We start from the raw sequence: 21,474 nt of genomic DNA on the forward strand, positions 1-21,474 counted from the left end.
GCATGTTAGGCCACACCCCCTGATGCCAAGCCAGCCGGAACTGCATTCCTGCTCAGGTTTTGGATACCCATATTTGGACCAATGTGCTGACTACAGATTTCGGATTCTGAAGTTCCTTGGCTGTGTTTGCCCTCCATTGTAGTTCCAAAAAGAAGGAAGTTTAGGAATAACAGCTAAGGGAATAACTTATGATTATGATGAGCGGAGCCAACTCCACTTCCTGTACTTTAAAGCCCCTGGCACACCTTTGCAGAGAAGGAGATGCTTCTCAGTACAGCGCAGACCATACAAATCAGTAGCATGTAAGTGTACATTATGGATTTGCACTCATGGCCTCAGACAAACTACAGCCCACTATAGGCTAATTTCAGCCACACCGATGAACTCCTCTCAGGTGAAGCAGATACAGAAAGGTCAGGGGCTGAAAGTGCATTTGAGGTCTCTTTTCCCTTTCACAACTGTACCTTGTGCTAAAAACAGAAACAAGCACAATCTTTCTAGAAACCATCTCTACTTTACATTAGAACTGACGCAGCACTAGGCGAAGATCTGAAAATCCAAAAGACAAAGTGGCTTCATTTGCAAAATGCAGCCTTCTTTTTGCAAACAGGATCCTCTCATATTTTGGGACCTTGACTTAGTGGGATTTTTTTTTGCGGGGGTGGGGTGGAGTTGGCGACACAATCTTTCAGCACCTGAGCTGGACCAGTAAGTATTCTTTGCTGCTTTTGGATAGATGCACCCCAACTAATCTGGCCGACAAGCCTTTAGTCTGCCGAGGAAATAAGGGAGAGGGGGAGGAAGGGAATGAATGAGCGACTTGACCTGACACGGATAGTTCAGGCTAGCCTGATCTTGTCAGATCTCAGAAGCTAAGCAGGGGAGGCCTTGGTCGGTATTTGGATGGGAGATGCTGCAAATCTCTGAACGTCCCTTGCCTTGAAAACTGTACTGGTTGCCACAAGTCAGCTGTGACTTTTATTTTTACACACACACACACCATTTGCAACGATGACTTTCATTTTTAAACACACACACACACACACAATGGCTCAGGAAGCAGGGAAATCCCAAACTAGCAAAATGACATGTGTGTGTGAGGGGGGGGGGGTTACATTTCCATGGATCAATTGTCTGCTTTGGAATGAAAAGAATCTGATAATTTAGATATCTGTGAGACTGCCTCTTCCCATATACCCCCCAAAGAGCTTTACGCTCCATGGATCAACACCTGTTGGTAATCCCTCACCCAAAAGAAGTCCACTGAGCCTCAACCTGGGCCAGGGCATTCTTTGTCTTGGCCCCTACCTGGTGGAACAAGTTCCCATTGGAGATTAGGGCCCTGCAGGGACTGTTGCAGTTCCACAGGGCCTGTAAAACAGAGCTGTTCCACCAGGCATTCAATTGAGGCGGTGGACATTTTGTTATTCTGTGGCCTCCCTCCTGCAGGAACCCTGATGATATAACTCTGCTGACCCATTTCTCTTACACCAGCTGGGGAATGTATGGAAGGAGTGGAGGCAACTGATATTACCAACTGCAGAATTGTTATATTCAGGAGTCGTTTTGTAGGAAAATAGGTGGTGGAGCTCATCCAGGGATTGTTATGCAGCTGCACCTACTATTCAATGGACAAGGAGGAGGTGGAACTCTCAGAAAGGTTCAGGAGCTGCACTCCTGTGAGCTCCCGCTGAATCCGAGGCCTGGTTATATTGCTTTTAGATTGTATATTGTTTTATTATATGTATTTGATTTTAATCTTGTATTATTGATTCTTGTTACCCGCCCAGAGCTCATTTGAGAAAGGGTGGGCTATACATTGAAAATAATAATAAAATAATAATTTCAAACTCTGAAACACTGTGCTATTTGCTGGTGCTCATGGGGCCCCTTCCCAATTATTTCCATTGCCCCCACCCATAAAAAAGGGCCCAGTGTATAGTTCTGATGCTGAACTCTTAATTACACCAACCACCTTTCATAAAACTAGTCATTACATTCTTAATTTTTTATCTTTATCACAGTTTTTTTTTTAGATAGATGAATTATGAGCTTGAGGGGGGAATGCTTAAAAGGTTAGAGAGTTCAAAGCACACCGTGCTCTCTCTCTCTCTCCACCTTCGTTTTAGTGCAGAATGGCATTTTTGTTGAAACATGCCCTTCATCCAGCAAGAAAGCACACGTTTGCTTTAAATAAAACGGCAATCTACTTACCCCTTTTGTAGGAGGGACATCGTACACCCCTTGGGCTTTCCCATCTCCCGCCTGAGTTGCTTGTGTAGGACCTTTAAAGGATGATGCAGGGGGGACATCATAGATCTAAACAGGGACCAAAAAGAACATCATTGTAACTGTGCATTTCAGGTGAATCCCCTCCTTTCTTGACAACTGGCATGAATTCACATCAGACTCCGCCTTCCAAAATCTCCAGATATTTTCCAACCCAGAGCCGGTGACCCTGCTTCCAGACCTTTCAAATTCTGTCCTAAAAAATGGTACACAAGACTAGATCTTTTTATTTTTCTAGAAAAGAATGATGCATTTCTGAGCCAAAATACACAACCAGAAGAATCAAGCAGTAAAGAGCCAGTTTGGTGTAGTGGATAAGTGCACGGACTCTTATCTGGGAGAACTGGGTTTGATTCCCCACTCCTCCACTTACACCTGCTGAGATGGCCTTGGGTCAGCCATAGCTTTCATAGGAGTTGTCCTTGAAAGGGCAGCTGCTATAAAAGCACTCTCAGCCCCACCTACCTCACAGTGTTTGTTGTGGGAAAGGAAGGTAGAGGAGATTGTGACCGCTCTGAGACTCTGAGATTCAGAGTATAGGGCGGGATATAAATCCAAAATCATCATCATCATCATCTTCTAAAGCTGATCCTGCAGTGCCCCCATTTTAGGACACTGGTGGAAGGCAGTAAGTCTGACTGCTGCTCCAAAACAAGAGTCATGCACTTTAGCACCAGTGTGCAGAGTGCTGGGTTAGGACTGTGGAGAATCAGGTTCAAATTCCTACTTGGTCACGAAAATCAATGTGTGGCCATGGGCCAGTTATCATTTCTCAGTCTAACCCACCTCATTGGGTTGTTGTGAAGTCAGCTTTGAGGACACATCATAACATATGTCAATCGCCTTCTGTGTGTTCATCGTGCACTGGGCACCTAGCTCTTTGCTGGCCTATATGCTTTTAGAAGCAAGTTCCCCAAAGCAACTGTGATGCTTGGGGCTTTTTTTTTTTAGCAGGAACTCCTTTGCATATTAGGCCACATACCCCCTGATGTAGCCAATCCTCCAAGAGCTTACAGGGCTCTTAGTTCAGGGCCTACTGTCAGCTCTTGGAGGATTGGCTGTACCAGAGGTATGTGGCCTAATATGCAAAGGAGTTCCTGCTACAAAAACAAAAAGCCCTGCTGATGCTGCACTCAGAGCACTTCCACATGAAGTGGAGTAGAGCTGAAAAGCTGCGGAAGCCACTGGTCGCATTGCACGTTATGCAGAGGCAAATCTGAGTTCCCCATCAAGAGATCACACTCAACAGGGAATGGCAGTTGACCCAGGGTTCTCTCATGAGGCCATCTGTTTGATACAAAGGTGGCTGCAAACACATCTTGGCATCTTTTCATATTTTACATTTTAGATCAGGGATGTCAAACTCATTTGTTATGAGGGCCGGGCTGACATTAATGAGTCCTTGCTGGGCCAGGCCATGTGTGTCATAAAATGTAATGCCAGGTAGCAGACACACACACACACACTTAAATATTTTTTTTAAAACTTAAAATAAAACATGCTTAAAACATTGGCATTCTTGCAATATTTTGTTTATTTAACAGTCCCTGATAACTGACACCTCTTGCTCTGAATTACTGCGTCAAAAACTGGAGACAATGTCTGCGCTGTAGCAATCTTGAGTATGCTGTTCAGGTGTGTATCTGTAAGTTGCAAACCTACTTTTGATTTGCTTGTGGGCCTGATAGGACCCCTCTGGGGGCCTGATCTGGCCCCCGGGGCACATGTTTGACACCCCTGTTTTAGATGCACATTCAAGACCATCTGAAGTTTACACATACACAAAAAAAGCACTAAGAGAAGCAATCTTTAGCTGAGGAAGATGCAAAGCTGGATTCGGATCCTGCTCAGTGATAAAGCTCACTGGATGGCTTTGAGCAACTTTACGACATCATCCGGCATGAATCATCTCACAGGCATCGTCCTCAGGATAAAGTCAGAGATGTTCTACCCAAAAATATGTCAGGATCATTCAGGAAAGAAATCCAAACAAACAAAAGGACTCAGGCCCGATTCTGCCCAGGCATATCCTTTAACATGTATGATTTATCTCAGAGATGTGGCCAACTCGTCCCATCTCCGCTGAAGTAAGAGCGCAGCTGCTGACAGTAATTGATGCCTAATCCCTAGCAATTTTCATGAGGTGTGAATTAACTCCCCCACCCTGCCATTGCCCTCACTCTGTTCCACTGACATCAGCACATATGGACTATTGCTTCCATTGCCTCCGATGAGGAGGCAGAAAAGGTATCATTTGGATTCCTTTTCGTATCCTTTTCACTCTGCACTCTGTGGGCGGGAAAGGCCCCAAGAAAGCCAACAGAAGGAGACTCAAGCATTGTACATTGTGAAGTCTGAGGTACTGATCCCTCATCCAATAAGAGGAAGAAGTATGGCCTTCGTCTCCCAGAACAGCTTCACATGAAATTAGCAGCCATACTCCTGTAAATTGTGTGTATTCAAAGGCTCCCGTTCAGAGGGAAGACAGTATGGTATAGCCCAGGTGTGGCCAAACTTGTTTAACATAGGAGCCACATAGAATAAATGTCAAGATGTCTGACAGTCACAAGACATCAACGTCAGATGTAGGTAGGTAGGAAGGAAGGAAGATGGGAAGAGAGAGGTGGAAAGAAAGCAACTTTAACTCTAAATGCAATTGTCCAAGCTTCCAGCTGGCTTGGATTAGAGAAATGGTTTAAAGGAATAAATGCCTTCTCCAAGCCAGCCAATGGGGGAGTGGGGGCTTTCAGAGCCACACAATATGTGTGAAAAAGCCACATGTGGCTCCCAAGTCACAGTTTGGCCATCCCTGGTGTAGCCTGATCTTGTCGGATCTTGAAAGCTATGTAGGGTCGGTGCTTGGAAGGGAGAGCACCAAGGAAGACTGCAGAGGAAGGCAATGGCAAACCACCTCTGCTTAATCCCTTGCCTTGAAAGCCCCTTGGCTGGGGTTGCCATAACCCCGTTGCGTGTGAGATAGCATCAGCACAGCATCTCCATGCCATGGGAGTACGGACTAATTGCAACTTTCCATTGCATATGTGCCACAGAGAGATCCCATGGCTTTCACAACTGTGCAGGGAATAACCATGGATACATCCAGAATACAGGCAGGAGTGGCTCTAATGTAATAATGGGCAACTGTCTGGAACTGCACAACTGAAGGGACTCTTACGTTGCCATAACGGATCTCAAATATGTTCTTAGGTTTCTAGCTCCTTTACAACCTACCTGTGTTTCTCAGAGCCTCCTCAGAAATCATTCCATGTTCCCACTTTGTGCCACGACATCTTCATTCCACCCAGACTGAGGATAGTACCCTCAAGGCAGCCCTAACAGGCAAGTACACTCTATTCCCATATTGAGAGTCTCACTAAGATTGACTATCTGTTCTGTCAGCGCTCCAGAGATCTAGTTAGCTTTTATGGAGGCAAAAACACACTTAAACTGAAAGATAGCATCTAAATGCGTGCACACACTCACACACACAAATCCCTGTTTCAGCTTTCAGATATTCTAGTTGACCAGTTTAATGACTTGCATCCTTTAGAAAAACAGATGTGGATTTTATAATCCACCTTAAATGTATTTTTTAATTGTTATTTTATCATTTTAAATTACTTGTAAATGTTTTGAACCGATTGTCAGCTGCCCTGAGTCCACTTGCGGAGAGGGCAGGATATAAGATTAAAGTAAACAAGCAAATAAATATTTTTTAATCTCTCAAACCTCCAATGCCTTTGGCGAGCTGCAGAGTGAGAAAAGGCCACTTCTTCAAACTGAAACAAAATAGTTTCTGTTTGGTATAAGAGAACCTGTACTTTGGAAGCAGAAAAAATGGCTCTTTCTCTCTCTCTCTCTCCCTCCTTCTTTCCCTTTTCTTTCATCACTTCATTTTACTGCTGTTGACAGTTTTATTGGCACTTACCCCTTGGAGAGGACGAACTGGTGGAATATCGTAGGTGTCCTTCTGGTATTTGGAAGGGAACTCGTAAACATAACCTTGTCCTGACCTGACTGGAGTTACTACCTATGGGTTGAAAGAGAAAGACAGGAAAACATAAATAGTGAGGCCCTTGGCCAGTCTCAGGCTGAGTACATTACGAACCTCTACACAAACATTAATTTTGCATATTGACACATTTGATCTGGCAAGTATTGCTAGTGAAGGGTGGGGGCGGGAAAATCATATTATTGATAACAAAATATGCAGTCCCAAATTAATCATTGATGGCAAAGCTCACCTTCTCTCCCCACACTTTAAACTAACCTACCATTACTTACCATCAACTACAGCTGCATACGATTAGTTGGTTGATCAGATACTCCCAAGGAGCCCTGGCTAACCTCCCCCAGTCCACAAACCCAGTTCTCCCAGATAAGAGTCCGCATACTTAACCACACCACTACACCAAACTGGCTTAATTATCAGGTGGTGAGTGATGCAAAAGACTTCTGCCTGAGACTCTGGATAGGTGCTGTAGCCTGAACACACAGTACTGGCCACAAGCACCATAGCTGACCCAGGTACAAGATCAGAACTAACTTTTTTTCTAGCTGGGCCAAGCTAAAGCGGTGGCAGCTACAAGCATAGCCAGCTTCAAGGGGGGGTTAGGTAAAAATATGGAGCAGAGGTCCATCAGTGGCTATTAGCCACAGTGTGTGTGTGTGTATGTATATATATATATGTATATAAATTTTTAGCCACTGTGTGATACAGAGTGTTGGACTGGATGGGCCATTGGCCTGATCCAACATGGCTTCTCTTATGTTCTTAAAGTGCCTTCCTTTAGTGTAACCCCCTGATTTCCTGAGGTATGGGGCTATTTGCACTTTGCAATGTTGCAGCCCCAGGAGTCATGGAGCTTAGGAGTGTATTCCAGTCCTATCCATTCTAAGACTATTTATTTCAATTTTTTTTTGTTTGGCTGCCATTTTTTGATTATTTAAAAAAATATTGAAACAAACAGTGAACGGAAATCTAAGATACCAAGATACATAAAATACATAACCATCACTTTACAGCTATAGACATCCTTCACCAGCATAAGGCAATAATGGTATTAATTCAGTCTAGTCTATTACCAGTTCCCTTCTCTGTATAGCTCCTGCCTATGTGCTTCTGCTTTTCTGATATGCTGTTAAGTTCACGACATTTCCAACAACCAGCCTTGTAATTTAGGTGTGTGTGTGTGTTTCCACTGCCTTGCAAAGACCAACCTGGCAGCAGTAATCATATGTAAGGCAGCCATTAACCGGTCACTAGGGATATCAGGTAGATACTTTAGCGGCAGCGTCTCTGGTTTGTAGAGTATTTGTTTTCTCCACCTAGCTGATATAATTTTCACAACTTGTTGCCAACAGCAGGAGGCACATGTACAGATCAGCCACATTTGAACAAAGCCTGCCTCATATTTCAATTGGTTTATCCCAGAGTAATAATCCTACATAGGATTGGTTTGCAACTCTATCAACACACATCTGCTTATTAGTTAATTTTCCAAAAAGAACTGCAAGGCAGATACGCCCACCCCGACATCTTATTGCTTTCCAGACCCCTCGCATGTACAGAAATCATGTGTGTGTACACAAACACGTACACACACTTTGAACACGCCTTCATAGTGAACCAGAGCTCTGGTCCTTTGAAGTCAGTATTGCCTACTCAGACTGGCAGCGGCTCTCCAAGGAACAGGTTGCTCTTTTAAGTGGATATGCCGGGGGCTGAACTTGAGACTTTCTATGTGACAAGAAGATGCTCTCCTCCTCAACCACAGAGGGCTAAGTCGTCTCAGCCTTCCCTGCTTCCTTGAGCATCCAAATAGTTTTGGAGCGGCGTTCCCTCCCCCCCCCCCGAAAAACCAAATAAGCAAAACATCCAGCCCAGAACTTTCAGCGACAAGCATATTATTAGCCTCACCTATTTAACGCCAAATACTCAGTGCACTCGTAGAAAAAATGCATTGGTTAAAAAAAAAATGACATTTTTTTTTTTTTAAAAGTACCACTTTACTATCAATCTCCCAGGGTCTCTTTAACTTGCAGCAATTCTGCTTGACATAAATAACAGGTCCCTGAGGAGTTACAAATGACCCTGCAGGAGAGCAGATAGGGCAAATGAGAAATAAAAGGCTCCTCCCAAGGCACCCTTAAACTTTAATCTTCTCTCTAAAGTCCGGAGCTTGGCGTCAGGCTGCCTATGTGAACTACAGAGAAAATGCTCAGTCATATGGACTTCTCTGGAACAGGGCCAAAGGCATCACTAAAGCACATATATTCCGCTGGTATGCATGTTAAATTGCAGGAAATCAAATTTCCCCCCCTCCTTAGTGGATTATTTTTACACAGCAATTCAGTAACAGGGGAGCGGGGAACAGCCCTGGTATGCATAAAGCACACAGTCACTTCTTGTCCCTTCTGCCTAGGTGGAGCTCCACGCAAGCAAACCGCTTTGAAGACTGGCCCTTCCATATGGGCAGCTGCTGACCATCTACATATGAATTCCATTGGCCCAAAGCTTGCTGCTTGGACATTTTATGTTGGCAGCTTGTTGGAGCGGTCAGCTGAACACAGAGCCACAATTATGTGAATAATTCTTTATAGTTTCCCTTTGATTTTTAAAAACTATGTACGCATATACAAAGTCATAGCGGAGGTGGTCATTAGTGGTCAAAGCAAAAGAACACAGCCCTGAACCAGCAGGGGAGGCAAGCGTATTTGTGCATGCTTCCATGCCGCTCTTTTCCTGATGAATTGGAACCCGGCACATGTGGATGTGCTCTCCGACACATTGCGATGCCCCAAATCCACTGCAGACGGAGACACGCTTCACTATACAGCCAAGCACAGCTAACAGGCTTATGCCGATTTGTTGTTGTTGTTCAGTCGCACAGTCAAGTCCAACTCTTTGTGACCCCACAGACCAAGTCACGCCAGGCCCTCCTGTCTTCCACCATCCTCCAAAGTCTGCTCAAATTAGTGTTAGTTACATCAGTAACGCTGTCCAGCCATCTCCTCTTTTGGCGTCCCCCTCTTCTTTTGCCTTTTCTTTCTTTCTCAGCATCAGGATCTTCTCCAGTGAGTGCTCCCTTCTCATTTAGCCTTTTGTTACTGTCCATGGGGTTTTCTTGGCAAGGATACTGGAGTGGGTTGCCATTTCCTTCTCTAGTGGATTGCATTTTGCCTGGGTTCTCAGCTGCGGCCTGTCCATCTTGGGTGGCCCTGCATGGCATAGCCCACAGCCTCACTGAACCGCGCAAGCCCTCTTGCCACATTAAGGCAGCAATCCATGAGAAAGATGTTGATACCTTTGGCTTTTCAAGGTCCAGATTTTTCTATAAAAGTCCATGCAAGATTACAGGAGGGAGCTTGCCCTCCCCTGTGCCACACAAATGGGGGAGGGCACAGTTGCTGCCTGAGCCAGCACCAGTTCTGAGTGCTCATGGGAGCTCATTGGATGAGCTCACTCCAGCGATGGGGCCCAACACAGAACATACTGATGCTCAATTGCTCTGCATGATATATACACCTCTAATGGATGGAGTGAACTTACAACCTGATTCTATAACTTGCCGCCAGTTTGGTGTAGTGGTTAAGTGTGCGGACTCTTATCTGGGAGAACCGGGTTTGATTCCCCACTCCTCCACTTGCACCTGCTAGCATGGCCTTGGGTCAGCCATAGCTCTGGCAGAGGTTGTCCTTGAAAGGGCAGCTGCTGTAAGAGCCCTCTCCAGCCCCACCCACCTCACAGGGTGTCTGTCATGGGGGAGGAAGGTAAAGGAGATTGTGAGCCGCTCTGAGACTCTTCGGAGTGGAGGGCGGGATATAAATCCAATATCTTCTTCTTCTACCACAGCTTCTGGCCAAAAGTCCACTATATTCATACATCCAGCATCTCAATGCAAACAGTAATTTTTTCTTTTAACTTCGGTTTGGTTTATTGCAGGTTCTCCAGTTCAACAATTTCTTAAGAAGAGTGAGCTAGAAACTTTTCATTCTGGGTGCAGATATGGGTATGGCTCTCTCCTAGTCCTGACGCCAAGGGTGCTTTCACACAAGAGATTTGGCCTGACCTAGCCCCGCCTCCCATTCGGATCAAAAGGGCACAATCACACAAGCACATCTGCCCTCTGAGCCACACCCATTCCCACCCCGTTCCAGACGCCTCCTATCCGAATTAAAAAGCCACCTGGATCCAGAGGCGTCACTAGGGCAGGGCCAAGGGGGCCATTGGCCCCCCCTAGAGCATTCTCATTGGCCCCCTAGGGCTCTTTGAAGGCAGCAGGCGGCAAGCAATCACAGTCTTTATTGGCGGGAGACGCGGGGAGGCTCTTTCAAGGCAGTGGCGAAGCGAGAGAAGGCCGGGAGGGAAGAGGAAAGCGCAGCTCTCCGCAGGCAGGCATCAGAGGGCGAGCAGGCAAACCAGGGAAGGGAGGACGTTGCGAGCCAACCAGCGAGGGAAAGGAGGCTTTAGACGCGCGGGGCGCAGGAGGGAAGGGAAGGGGGCAGGCAGGCAGAGAGCGAGGGAGTCCCTCACGCAGGAGGAAAACAGGCGGCATCGGCCGCGCTCGCAGCAGCAAGAGGAGGAGCGGGTGAGGGGTAGCGCAGGAGCATTGCCGGCAGTGCGCATGAGCGCCAGTGCTGAAGACTCCGCACCGCAGGCGCTGCTGCTGGCGGCGGGGGAGGAGGGGGCAGGCGACGAGGACCCGAAGCGGGCTTCTTTCTCGCTGGTTCTCGCCAGGTGCGCTGAGCTCCCCCAGCCGCCGCTCTCGGCTAGCAACTGGTCTTGCACAAGCCCGCGCCGCCGCCAGCGCCTTGGGAGGGACGGACTGATGGAAGAAGTAGTTTGCAGGACGAGCAGCGCCTCTCCTCAAGTTTCGGGACGGTTACCGTCCCCAAATCTTTCGGCTTCTCCAGGCGGAGGCTTCCTTTGTTCGAACGCGAGGGATTTAGCACCTCTGGGCAGCGCACGAGGACTGCTGCTCTTCCCTCCGAGTCCGGCACACTTGGCCCCAGGGTGCAACCGACTTGGCCCCAGGGTGCAACCCACGCACTTGGCCCCAGGGTGCAACCCACCCCAGTGACGCCACTGCCTGGATCTTCTCAGTAGCTTCCCCGATTCGGATGTAGGTTTCACAATCGGCTGCTGTCTGAATGCCCCGGCGCAACTCGTGGGCGGAAGAGCTGTGTGATTGGGCCAAGCTGTTTCCAGCACCGGCGGGTTTTTTCCTAACCTCTCTCTAGAGGTGTGCTTGTGTGCTTTCTGCAGTGGTCTGTACTTGAGCCGCACAAGCAGTGTGAACGCACAACCACGGACAGCTGCCGGGATCCTGCTGCTTGAATGGCTGCTGTCTGATCCCTCTAAAATGGACCTGACTGAATAGGGGGCTTTTGCCTCGAGATACTATTGCATCAATTTCCCAGTGTGATAGCACCCTAAGACACTTCCATCTCTGTTGGGCAGCAGGATCGTGAAGGTACTTACGACCGGTGTAATGTTTTTATACCAGGTCACATGCAACGAATTTTTCAATAATTGCTTTCAGCTGTCAAACATGTTTCCCCGGGAGAGTCATCAGGGCAGCTTTTTACTGACAGACAGACATAACCTTTATTGGCATAGCAGAAAAGAAAAACAAGGTCCAAAGGAATTTAAAAATGGAACGTACAAACCACAGTAATTTGCAAGCCCAACCAGCAAGGGAATACAAGCTTACATGCAAAATTTAGCTAAGAAAGTGGGGCAAGGTATTTCCCTACCTGACTCCATTTTTAATTTCTTTCTCATTCACTGCTAGGGCCAGAAATTCTGCAACCTACTCAGAAATTGAGGGACATTTGTCAGCCAACAAAAACTCTATCCTTTTGCTTGTCACCAAGTTGGGGGTTAAGAGGAGAGGTTTGATCAGGTGCGAAAGTAATGGGAAGTCTAGTAGAATGTGCCGTATAGAGTCAGGGGAGGTTTTTAGAGATTCATCAGGGCAGCTTTTTACTTCAACGGGACAGTATGGGAACAGCTGTGTCATAACTGGATTCACACAAGGCTCTGGTAATACCTATAGAAGGGATTCCTTCCCATGCCTGCGTTGCTCTTTTCCAAGGTTTGAACCATAATGTTACAGGAAAGAGCCACATCATTCAGCCAACACTCAAAAGCCTGCCACAGCAGTATGGGATCCAGCCCTGCCAACACATGAATCAGCAGCCTTAAACTGCAGCTAAAACTTCAGAAGCCCCGTAAGTTCTTTTTTGGACCTGACTTCTAGCAGCTGGGCTAAGCTGGTATCCAGTTGGGGATGTAGCATGTGCTGTGTTTTGGCCTCAGTTGTTATGGGATAAGACTAAAATAAATCAACAAAATCTGAGGGCATAATTGAACACTGAAAAGAAAGAACATCCAAAAAAAATGGAAACACAAGGAAAATAAGAAACCTTTCCCTTCTAAGCTCCTTTTCTTTATCCTTGTTCTCCCCCCCCCCCCTTCTTGGTATGCAGGAATTTGCTTCCTGAGAAATGTCAGTGAACTATAGGCTGTCAAATTCCCCCCTTCGTTAAAAGAATGTCTGTGGTCATCTGGTTCTTGAAAATCCTACAGCTCAAACCAGAAATTTTTACTTGTTTACGCATTAACTGAACCAGATGGTGCACCCACAAGCAAAATCTCTCTCTCTCTCTCTCCCCCCTCACAATTGGCAAACACTGCAACTGCTTTCACTTCACAGAGCAACTAATTGGGGGTAACAAGGCTCGGCTCGAATGAATTAAGTAATGAACTAGCATCAGGCCTGAAATATTAAGGCAATGCCTTACAAAAGAAAGAAAGGAGCTGGATGCCCGTCAGAGTTTTTGCTACTGCTAGAGTGGGGACTTGTGCGTTCTTTGACAAAGAAAAAAAAAGTTGCATGTGCATGTATCTTGTCAAGGATCCAGTGCCGTGGTTCATTAAATCTTTTCCTCATGCAAATGGAGGAGGGGGGGATAACTTCTGTTCATTTCCTAACTCATAAAAATAGGACAGCATTCCCTAAGAAGTGCCCCACTGGACTAGACCTCAAGGTCCACCTACCCAAAAAGTCTTTCCAGAATGGCCAGTCCAATGCCCCAGGAGAACTCCCAGGTAGGGTTTCCAATCCCCAGCTGGGGGCAGGGGATCCCCCAGTTTGGAGACCCTCCCCCTGCTTCAGGGTCATCAGAAAGGCGGCCGGGGGGGGGGGAGAGAAATGTCTGCTGGGCATTCTATTATTCCCTGTGGAGACAGATTCCCATAGGGTATAATGGAGAATTGATCCATAGGTATCCATAGGGCTCGGGGGGGGCACCAAATTTGCAGCATAGCATCCAATGTCTCTCTTCAAGAGACCGTCCAAGTTTCAAAAAGATTGGACCAGGGGGTCCAATTCTATGAGCCCCAAAAGAAGGTGCCCTTATTCGTCATTATTTCCAGTGGAGGGAAGGCATTTAAAAGGTGTGCGGTCCCTTTAAATGTGATGGCCAGAACCATTATGCTAGTCACACCCTTGCTCCTAGCTCCACCCCCAAAGTCTCCAGATATTTCTTGAATTGGACCTGGCAACCCTACACCCAGGACAGCACGGCAGAGGCTGTAAACTGCCCCAAGCTCCTTGTAATCGAGTGTCTTGGCTTCTGAGCATGGCAGTTGACAGGCATGACTCCCAACCAATTTTCACGGTTATCATACCGGGCAACAAAGTTTTTAGAAATTGCCCACCGTGTTGTTATGTCGACTCTGTTTATGCCGCTGCTCTTTCTCCAGTGTCGTTCCAAAGGGATGAAGAGTCCTAGCACCACACAAGTCACAATCTGACATATCTCACGTAAGCAGTGCAAGGCCGGAAGAATGAAGACCTTCAACCTGACTCTCATGCCATAGACCCTTCTAATATTTAAAACAGTGGGGAAGGATCGCTATTCTGTGCGCTACTGACATTCCGTGCACGCGCACCATGCGGAACCATCGGGAGCCAAAAAACACAGGACTGTGGCTCATATTACATATTAAAAGCATGGGTGAGGAAGACCATAAATGAAGAAAGCTTGAACATGCTTATAAGTTGCAGGCCAATCATACAAGCCGAGTGACAGGTTACCACCTACTGATACCCTATTGACTGTGCCAGTGAAACACCTGTATTCACACTTCCCATTCCTCTGTAACATCCATAGTCTAGGAAAGGCTTTTCTTCAAGGGTAATCAGGAGAATAAAATCAAGTGTTATTTATAATGCAAGATATATTTGATTTATAGCTAAATGACCACCTTTTTATTGGTTAAATACAGAGATCAAGATTTTTCTTCAAGAACAGCATGCCTGCTGATGAGAAACCAGAATAATCTGCATGTGACTAAAGAGAGGGGGGGGGGGTGGTATAGTTGAGGGCAGATTGCATGCTTTGCTTTCCTGAGGTTTCAGCACCAGTCCCTGGAATCTCCAAATAAAACAGTCTCAGCAGCAGGCCTGATAAAGCTATCTACCTCTGAGGTTTGTAGAGCCACCTTCAGAGTAGGCAACACCAAGCTAGGCCAAATGCCTGAGTCAGTGCAAAACAGCTCCCTGCGTAATTAACGATGTCTTTCGGCCTCAAATCACAAGGTAAAAATCCACCTTATGTGAAAAGGCGCTTGTTTTTCATTCAGTGTCAGCTCCAGTTACAAGCAATGCTCCCTCTAAGCTGTAGAGTCCCGTGAGCAAAGATTCTACTTTGTGAGCTACTGGCATTAAGGTTGTGAGTTACTGGCATTAAAGCGGTGAGCTACTGCATAAATTAGTGTGCTCTGGAGTCATCCTTCCTGAGCTAAGACAAAAATGTGTGAGCTGGAGGCTAAATATCTGTGAAAATCAGTTTAGAGGGAAAACTGGTTACAAGGCCATGTTCGTAAAATCCACCCAACAGTAAAGATGATTTTTGTGGTCTGGAAAAATGCCTGACCCTCAGTAAATGCAGCTCTAATGATCACATTAGAAGCCACATCAGAATCAGTCCTGGATTTTCTGTCCTGGGGGCAACTGCTCAAAGTCAGGACTCACTGATGTTACAACTGGTCAGTAGGGATACAAACCTCCATTCTCCAGTTGTCTGATCGAGCTAGGCTTGCCAGCCTCCAGGTGGCACCTGGATATCTCATGCTGTTACAACTGATCTCCCGGCTAAAGACATCAGTTCCCCTGGAGAAAAGGGCTGCTTTGGAGGATGGACTGCACGGCATTCTACCCTGATGAGGTCCCTCCCCTCCCCTAACCGCACCCTCCCCAGGCTCCACCCCTCAAATCCCCAGGTATTTCCCCAACACAGAGCTGCTAGCCCTAGGTACAGCCCTTCTGCGGCCTTCCTCCAGGCAAGACCTGTAAATTGAAACTTAATTGTGTGCCAAAATTGTGGAATCTTGCCATGCTCTGATATTTGCTAGAAAGCTGGTCAAAGCTTCATTCGAAATGAGGCAAGATAAAAGTACTACCTCGTTACTGTGTTTCAAGACTATTATACAAGACAACTGAACGTTGTGGAACTAACTATCTCATGGCCTCCTCAGGAACCGGACCAGGGATCCCCTTTAAGTGGAAGGACTTTTCTATACTTTCCAGGATCGGACTGTTTACATACTTATTTTTGTCCTTCTTATGGGTGTTTGTTTGTCAGGGTATGACTTGTGAAATAATTTGTATGAGAATAATAGAACATTTGAATTTTTCTTAAGTTACTTTGGAAAGTCTCTTCTTCGTGAGGCTGGTTGTCACGGAACCCTTTTGGGGTTTTCTTTTGCCACTCTTGGCCATGATTCTCTATTCGGTTTGCACGCCTTCCTCCAGGTAGCAGAAGGAACCAGCACCATGCTTCTGGCAAAAACTTGGAAGTGATGTCACAGCTGCTGGCAACCTGATTGGTCAGTCTTGCAGGTATGATGAAAATTCATTCCACTGCTTCGATAGACCCAGTGGATAGGATTTTAACTGGATTTCCATGCTTCTTGCTACAACCCCTGTCATGACTGAAAAGATACCCCTGAGGAACTTTCCGAAATGGTGTTTGATGTAACATGGTAGGGGAATCCACAGGAAGCCGGGATATTCTGCCACCAACCACTGGTTGGGTAGCAAAACCTTCTGTTTTCACAGGGACTCTGGTGGTTCGAAGCCTACAGTTTCCCACATTTTTAATCCTAACTCTACAGCACAGTCAACCTGACCCCTAGATATGAATGATTATAATGCAAGGAGAAAACTTCTGAAAAACAGGTTTTGTTTTCATTTTTGCATTCACAATAAAACAGGTGTAGATGCTGTGAGGGAAAGCTTCCCAGAAAGATAAATTTATACAGCAGCCTACAAAGAGCTCTTAACGCCTTCTCCCATGGGAGTGTAAAGCGCAGATAACAGATGATTTATGATTCATTGCAAACACAGAACAAAAACAGCAGTGAAACTATTCAGCCTCCACTGCATCTGAACAATTAATAGGTTAGCAATCTTTGCACCGTTGATATTAAAGGACCATAATGCAAACAGAAAAGAGCGTGCTCACCTTGGATGTACTAATGAACTTGGCCACAAAGGTGAATGCAATGCTGTAGGACTTTTGCAGATAGCTACTGGGGGGAGCTAATTTCCATGCGGGTTATTTTCCCAGTGTTCAATGATGTTAAGAAGTGCCCCTTCCCCCCCTCCCCACACTGACCAATTTCTCACTAGGCTTGTTCCGGTCTCAGAGTCCTTTTTTCCCTGGCGCTTCTGTCCGATTTTGCACAAGCTGCCGCAGGGCCGCAACCTGCCTTGCCTCTTTCCCATGGCAAGCAAGATCCTACCTGCAGTAGCTTGTGTGAAATTGGACAGAAGTGCCGGTGGGGGAAGGGCTCTGAGACTAGAACAAGCCTAGTGTGAAATTGGTCACTCTGTTTCTCCATCATGACACACTCATGTGCCTCCTAGGTTTTTGGTGATTTTTCTCCAATCTTTCCCAAACCTGCCTTGATGTGAAGTTTGGTTCTTGCTAACAGCCAGTTTAGTTCAAGGTTTCCTCTGGATGTTCCTTTGTGGGTTAAATTAAACTTCTGTTGTCAATACTCCTTCTGTATGGCCTTCTCTTATTTGATTTATATCCCGCCCTCCCCACTGAGGTGGGCTCAGGGCGGCTGATACATAACATTTTAAATAAAGATACATAACATTTTAAATATATTTCTCAGGACTTTTTTTTGTAGCAGGAGCTCCTTTGCATATTAGGCCACACACCCCTGATGTAGCCAATCCTCCAAGAGCTTACAGTAGGTCCTGTAAGAAGAGCCTTGTAAGCTCTTGGAGTATTGGCTACATCAGGGGTGTGTGGTCTAATATGCAAAGGAGCTCCTGCTACAACCCCCCCCCCCCCCACTCTTCTCAGTACACTTCATGCATATGGTAACATCAGCTCTTTGCCTGCAGAACTTCATGACACCCTCTTCTGTCTTGCATCAAGATCAGAAGGCGCCACTGTTCAGCAGGCTGGGTAAGTGGGTGTAGCAATTAATGCCTTTGCTGTTTGTCACACAGATAAAGCTTATATAAAAACCTCAGCTTTGTCTTAGAATAATCTTTTATAGACATCACTCACATATATGAATCATTCTCACTACTGCACCTTGGCTGGTGAAGGAGTCTCCCGATTAGCGGATTTCTGAGAATTCCTGGAAGGCGATGGAGTGACCACAGATAGAAATGCATGAACATAATGCAACTGTTATATGCTCAGTGTGGTAAGAAAGAAATGAGAACTTGCATTTATGTTAGAGCAGAAACAGGATTGTGAATATAGTTCATTCCTCCATGAGGAGTCCTTTAGTCAGGGCTTTTTTTGTAGCAGGAACTCCTTTGCATATTAGGCCACACACCCCTGACGTAGCCAATCCTCCTGGAATTTACAGTAGTCCCTGCACTAACAGCCCTGTAAACTCTTTGAGGATTGGCTACATAATGGGGTGTGGCCTAATATGCAAATGAGTTCCTGCATCATCTAGATAGTATAATTCAGGAAGGGAAGGCAAGGCAGCATGGGACAGCCCGATTGCACCTGGCTTAGCAGGGTCAGTACTTAGATAGGAGACCACCTGGGAAGGCCCTACAGAGGAAGGCCCTGGCAAACCACCTGTACTTCTCAATTGCCTTGAAAACCGCTTGCTATAAGTTGGTGATTTGACGGCATGTACACTGATAGTATATCTCACACGTGCATTTTGCAATCATCGAGGAAGAAGGTGCTTAAGACCTCGTAGCTAGATCTTCAAATAGTTCCAAATGCTATTGTTGACAATAGAAACATTCAACTTCCGATCACCAAATGCTCCCCCCCGCACCCGAGGGGTACAGTGCCATAGAGTCCACCCTTCAAAGTATTTGCTGTTTTTTTTTCACCCTCTGAAACCATTTTTCTCCTTGAACACGTTGCTACAGAGCACTTTCCTGCAAGTGAGCAAGGATCCACCCGCTGTCAAAACAGCACTCTTTCTGAAGCATATAAATTAAGCAAAGCCATCTCCTGAATTTACCAAGATACAGCTAGGTTTGCGGAAGCATCTAACTGAAACTGTAAGTTGTTGTTATGTCTGCTCTTCCAAAACGGGCACAAAAAGCAGAGGACAAGCAATGATGGCACTTTGTGACTAGGGGTGAAACAAGGGCAGCATTCTCTCACACACACTTTCAATTGCCCTCTGAATGGAAAATATGGTTCGCACACAACCAAACTTCGAATATTGCAGCCGCCGGAAAACAATGAGGTCTGGAACGAATTTTGTTTGCTGTTTTTTCTCCCTCTCTATCCAAATGAAGCTGTGATTGGACCTTAACTGGAAGGATGGGTTTGGGGACACGGACAGCATGGTGAACACACTCATTACTGTCTGAACCTTGTCCAATCCTGGAAGAGTGATGCTTTTTGCTATCCAAAGGAGCTGAGATGGAAGTTTCACATAAATTGTGATGGTGAATTGTTTGCTCTGTGGATTTATTTTTCAAACATGGTTGGTTGTTAAATAATTGGATGCTACTTCCAATGCTATTGGCAGGGAAGTGTGGATCTATACATTTTAACCTATTGTACAAAAAACAACAATAACGTTTACAGCAATGCATCTCCTCTTTTGTACTAGTTCTGGCCAAAACAGAATCAGAATTGGGAGGAGGAGTTGGAATTTAAAGAAAGAGTGCTTCTGTGTATGTGCAGAAAGTAGGGTTGCCATCTCTGAGTTAGGAAATACCTAGAGATTCTGGGGGTGGAGCCTAGGGAAGGTGGGGTTTGGGGTGGACAGGGACCCGAGGCGTACAACGCCACAGAGTCTACCCTCCAAAGCTGCCATCTTCCCCAGGGGAACCTTCTGTCATCTGGAGGTCAGTTGTAATAGCAGGATATCTCCAGGCCCTGCCTGGAAGTTGGCAGCCTTAGAAGAGCACTCCTACTTCTCGTTGAATAACTACAATCAGTTCTCATACATCTTGGATTAAATAGCAAGGATTCTAGGCTATTACTTCCAGGCATTTTTGATCCCAAGCGCTTCCCTGTTCTAAATTGCACAAGATGTCCAAGAAAGAAGAAAGCACTCTATAAAGCACAGAGGATGGGTATGTGTGCACATGTAACTGGCTACTCTATCCCTTAATGCTAAGAGTTAGAATACTACTCTGTTTCTACCCTCCTGTGTAAGTGGTGCATTAAGGAGTGAGTGGATGACCATGTCAAGGTCCAGAAAAATCTCATTTACACTCTATCTAGACTTTCAGGACAACCAGTAACTACTAAAAAAAATAATGTCCCATGCAACAACAATTATCAGAGAGTCAAACCATTACATTTTTGGTTTCCTGCCAGCTTGGATTTGTCCGTGACTGCTCAGCTTCAGGCTAATATTGACTTCAGTCCAGTTCATGCAAGGTAATTTACCAGTGCCCACTTGCATAAGGAAATTACATTAATTTATAGGCTACTTTAAAACTTTGTTTGTTCCTACAGCAATATTCCATAGAAGTTAAAATAAAACCAATAAGGCAGTAAAATAAAGCTAAATTACATTTGGTTATCCTGCCCTTCCTCCAAAGAGTTCAGTGCATTGTGTGTTATTCACCCTGCCTCCATTTTATCCTAACAACCTGTGAGGTGGATGAGATTGAGAAACAGTGACCCAAAGTTATCCAGCTTCATGACAAAGCAGGGACTCGAACCTGGGTCTCCCAAATCCTAGTCTGACAGTCTCACTACAGCACAAAACTGATAACAAGTGGAGATGAAACAAAATAGGAAATGGGATAATCATGAGCGCATGAACCTGGCAGAGTAGGAAATGTTCACGCTGTTCTTTTACAGAAGCTAGGGGTGTGGATTGGGTGGGTTTCTCTAGGCAGGAAGTTCTGCAACACTGCACAATATGGAGAACACCCTGTTCCTAGTCAACATCGATCTCAGAGCTTTTGGTAGCAGAACCTGCAATGTGGGCTTCAATTTGATCTTTAGGAGAGCCATATGGGAGTAGGGTATTCTCTCAAAAAACCTCAGATTCCAGGTCACTGGGGGGGGGGGGCGGGGATTTAAAATGATAAAAGCCTGGTATCTTGAATTTGGACAGGCAATAAACTGGAAGCCAGTGTAACTTTTGAGGAACTAAAGCTGTGCCGCTTCAGATAACAATAGGGTGGTTGCATTCTGCAGCAGCTGAAATTTCCAAATAGTCCTCAACAGCAGTGTACTATGTAGTCAAGATGAAAATTTACCAGGGCAGTTTTTGTGCTGGAAGTGACCAAACCAGCAAATCAGCCAACACTAGTGAAATATATTCCTGGCTATGGTCACTACCTCAGTACTCAGGAACACATCTAAGCTTTGACCTCTGTCTTCAACAGAAGCGTGACTCTTGACAAATCAGGTAGATATAGCACTCTTCAGCCTTCAGCAGTAAGCAACACCACCTTGTCTGAATGGAGTTTCAAGTGCTATTTAGCCTTATCCATTCCATTACAAGACTCCAAGTTGGGTTCTCAACTGCTAGCCCTGGGTTGATAAAGAAGAGACCCTGAGCCAAAGCGCATCACTGATAACACCCTGCTCTCTGGGTTCCTGATAAATCAAGAAGACTTCAGAATCTGACAAGTGGGAGAGGATCTCTAAGGCTTACAGTGGAATCCTAAGCAGACTTAGACTTTTCTAAGT

General features: G+C 45.8%; 1 protein-coding gene and 1 long non-coding RNA gene across 2 annotated transcripts in view; both read right to left on the reverse strand.

Annotated features, from left to right (window-relative positions):
* LOC132574764 (uncharacterized) overlaps positions 1 to 21,474 on the reverse strand; it is a 272,751-nt gene that overhangs the window by 169,770 nt on the left and 81,507 nt on the right. The gene's annotated exons all lie outside the window — the stretch shown is intronic.
* Positions 1 to 21,474, reverse strand: part of NEDD9 (neural precursor cell expressed, developmentally down-regulated 9) — a 72,348-nt gene that overhangs the window by 8,629 nt on the left and 42,245 nt on the right. The window contains exons 3-4 of the mRNA XM_060244212.1: positions 6,218 to 6,319; positions 2,215 to 2,319 (exon numbers count right to left, since the gene is read on the reverse strand). Of these exons, the coding sequence (XP_060100195.1) occupies positions 2,215 to 2,319; positions 6,218 to 6,319 (207 nt within the window). The remainder of the gene's footprint in view (positions 1 to 2,214; positions 2,320 to 6,217; positions 6,320 to 21,474) is intronic.

This window comes from Heteronotia binoei, chromosome 7, assembly GCF_032191835.1.
Source record: "Heteronotia binoei isolate CCM8104 ecotype False Entrance Well chromosome 7, APGP_CSIRO_Hbin_v1, whole genome shotgun sequence".
NCBI lineage: Eukaryota > Metazoa > Chordata > Lepidosauria > Squamata > Gekkonidae > Heteronotia > Heteronotia binoei.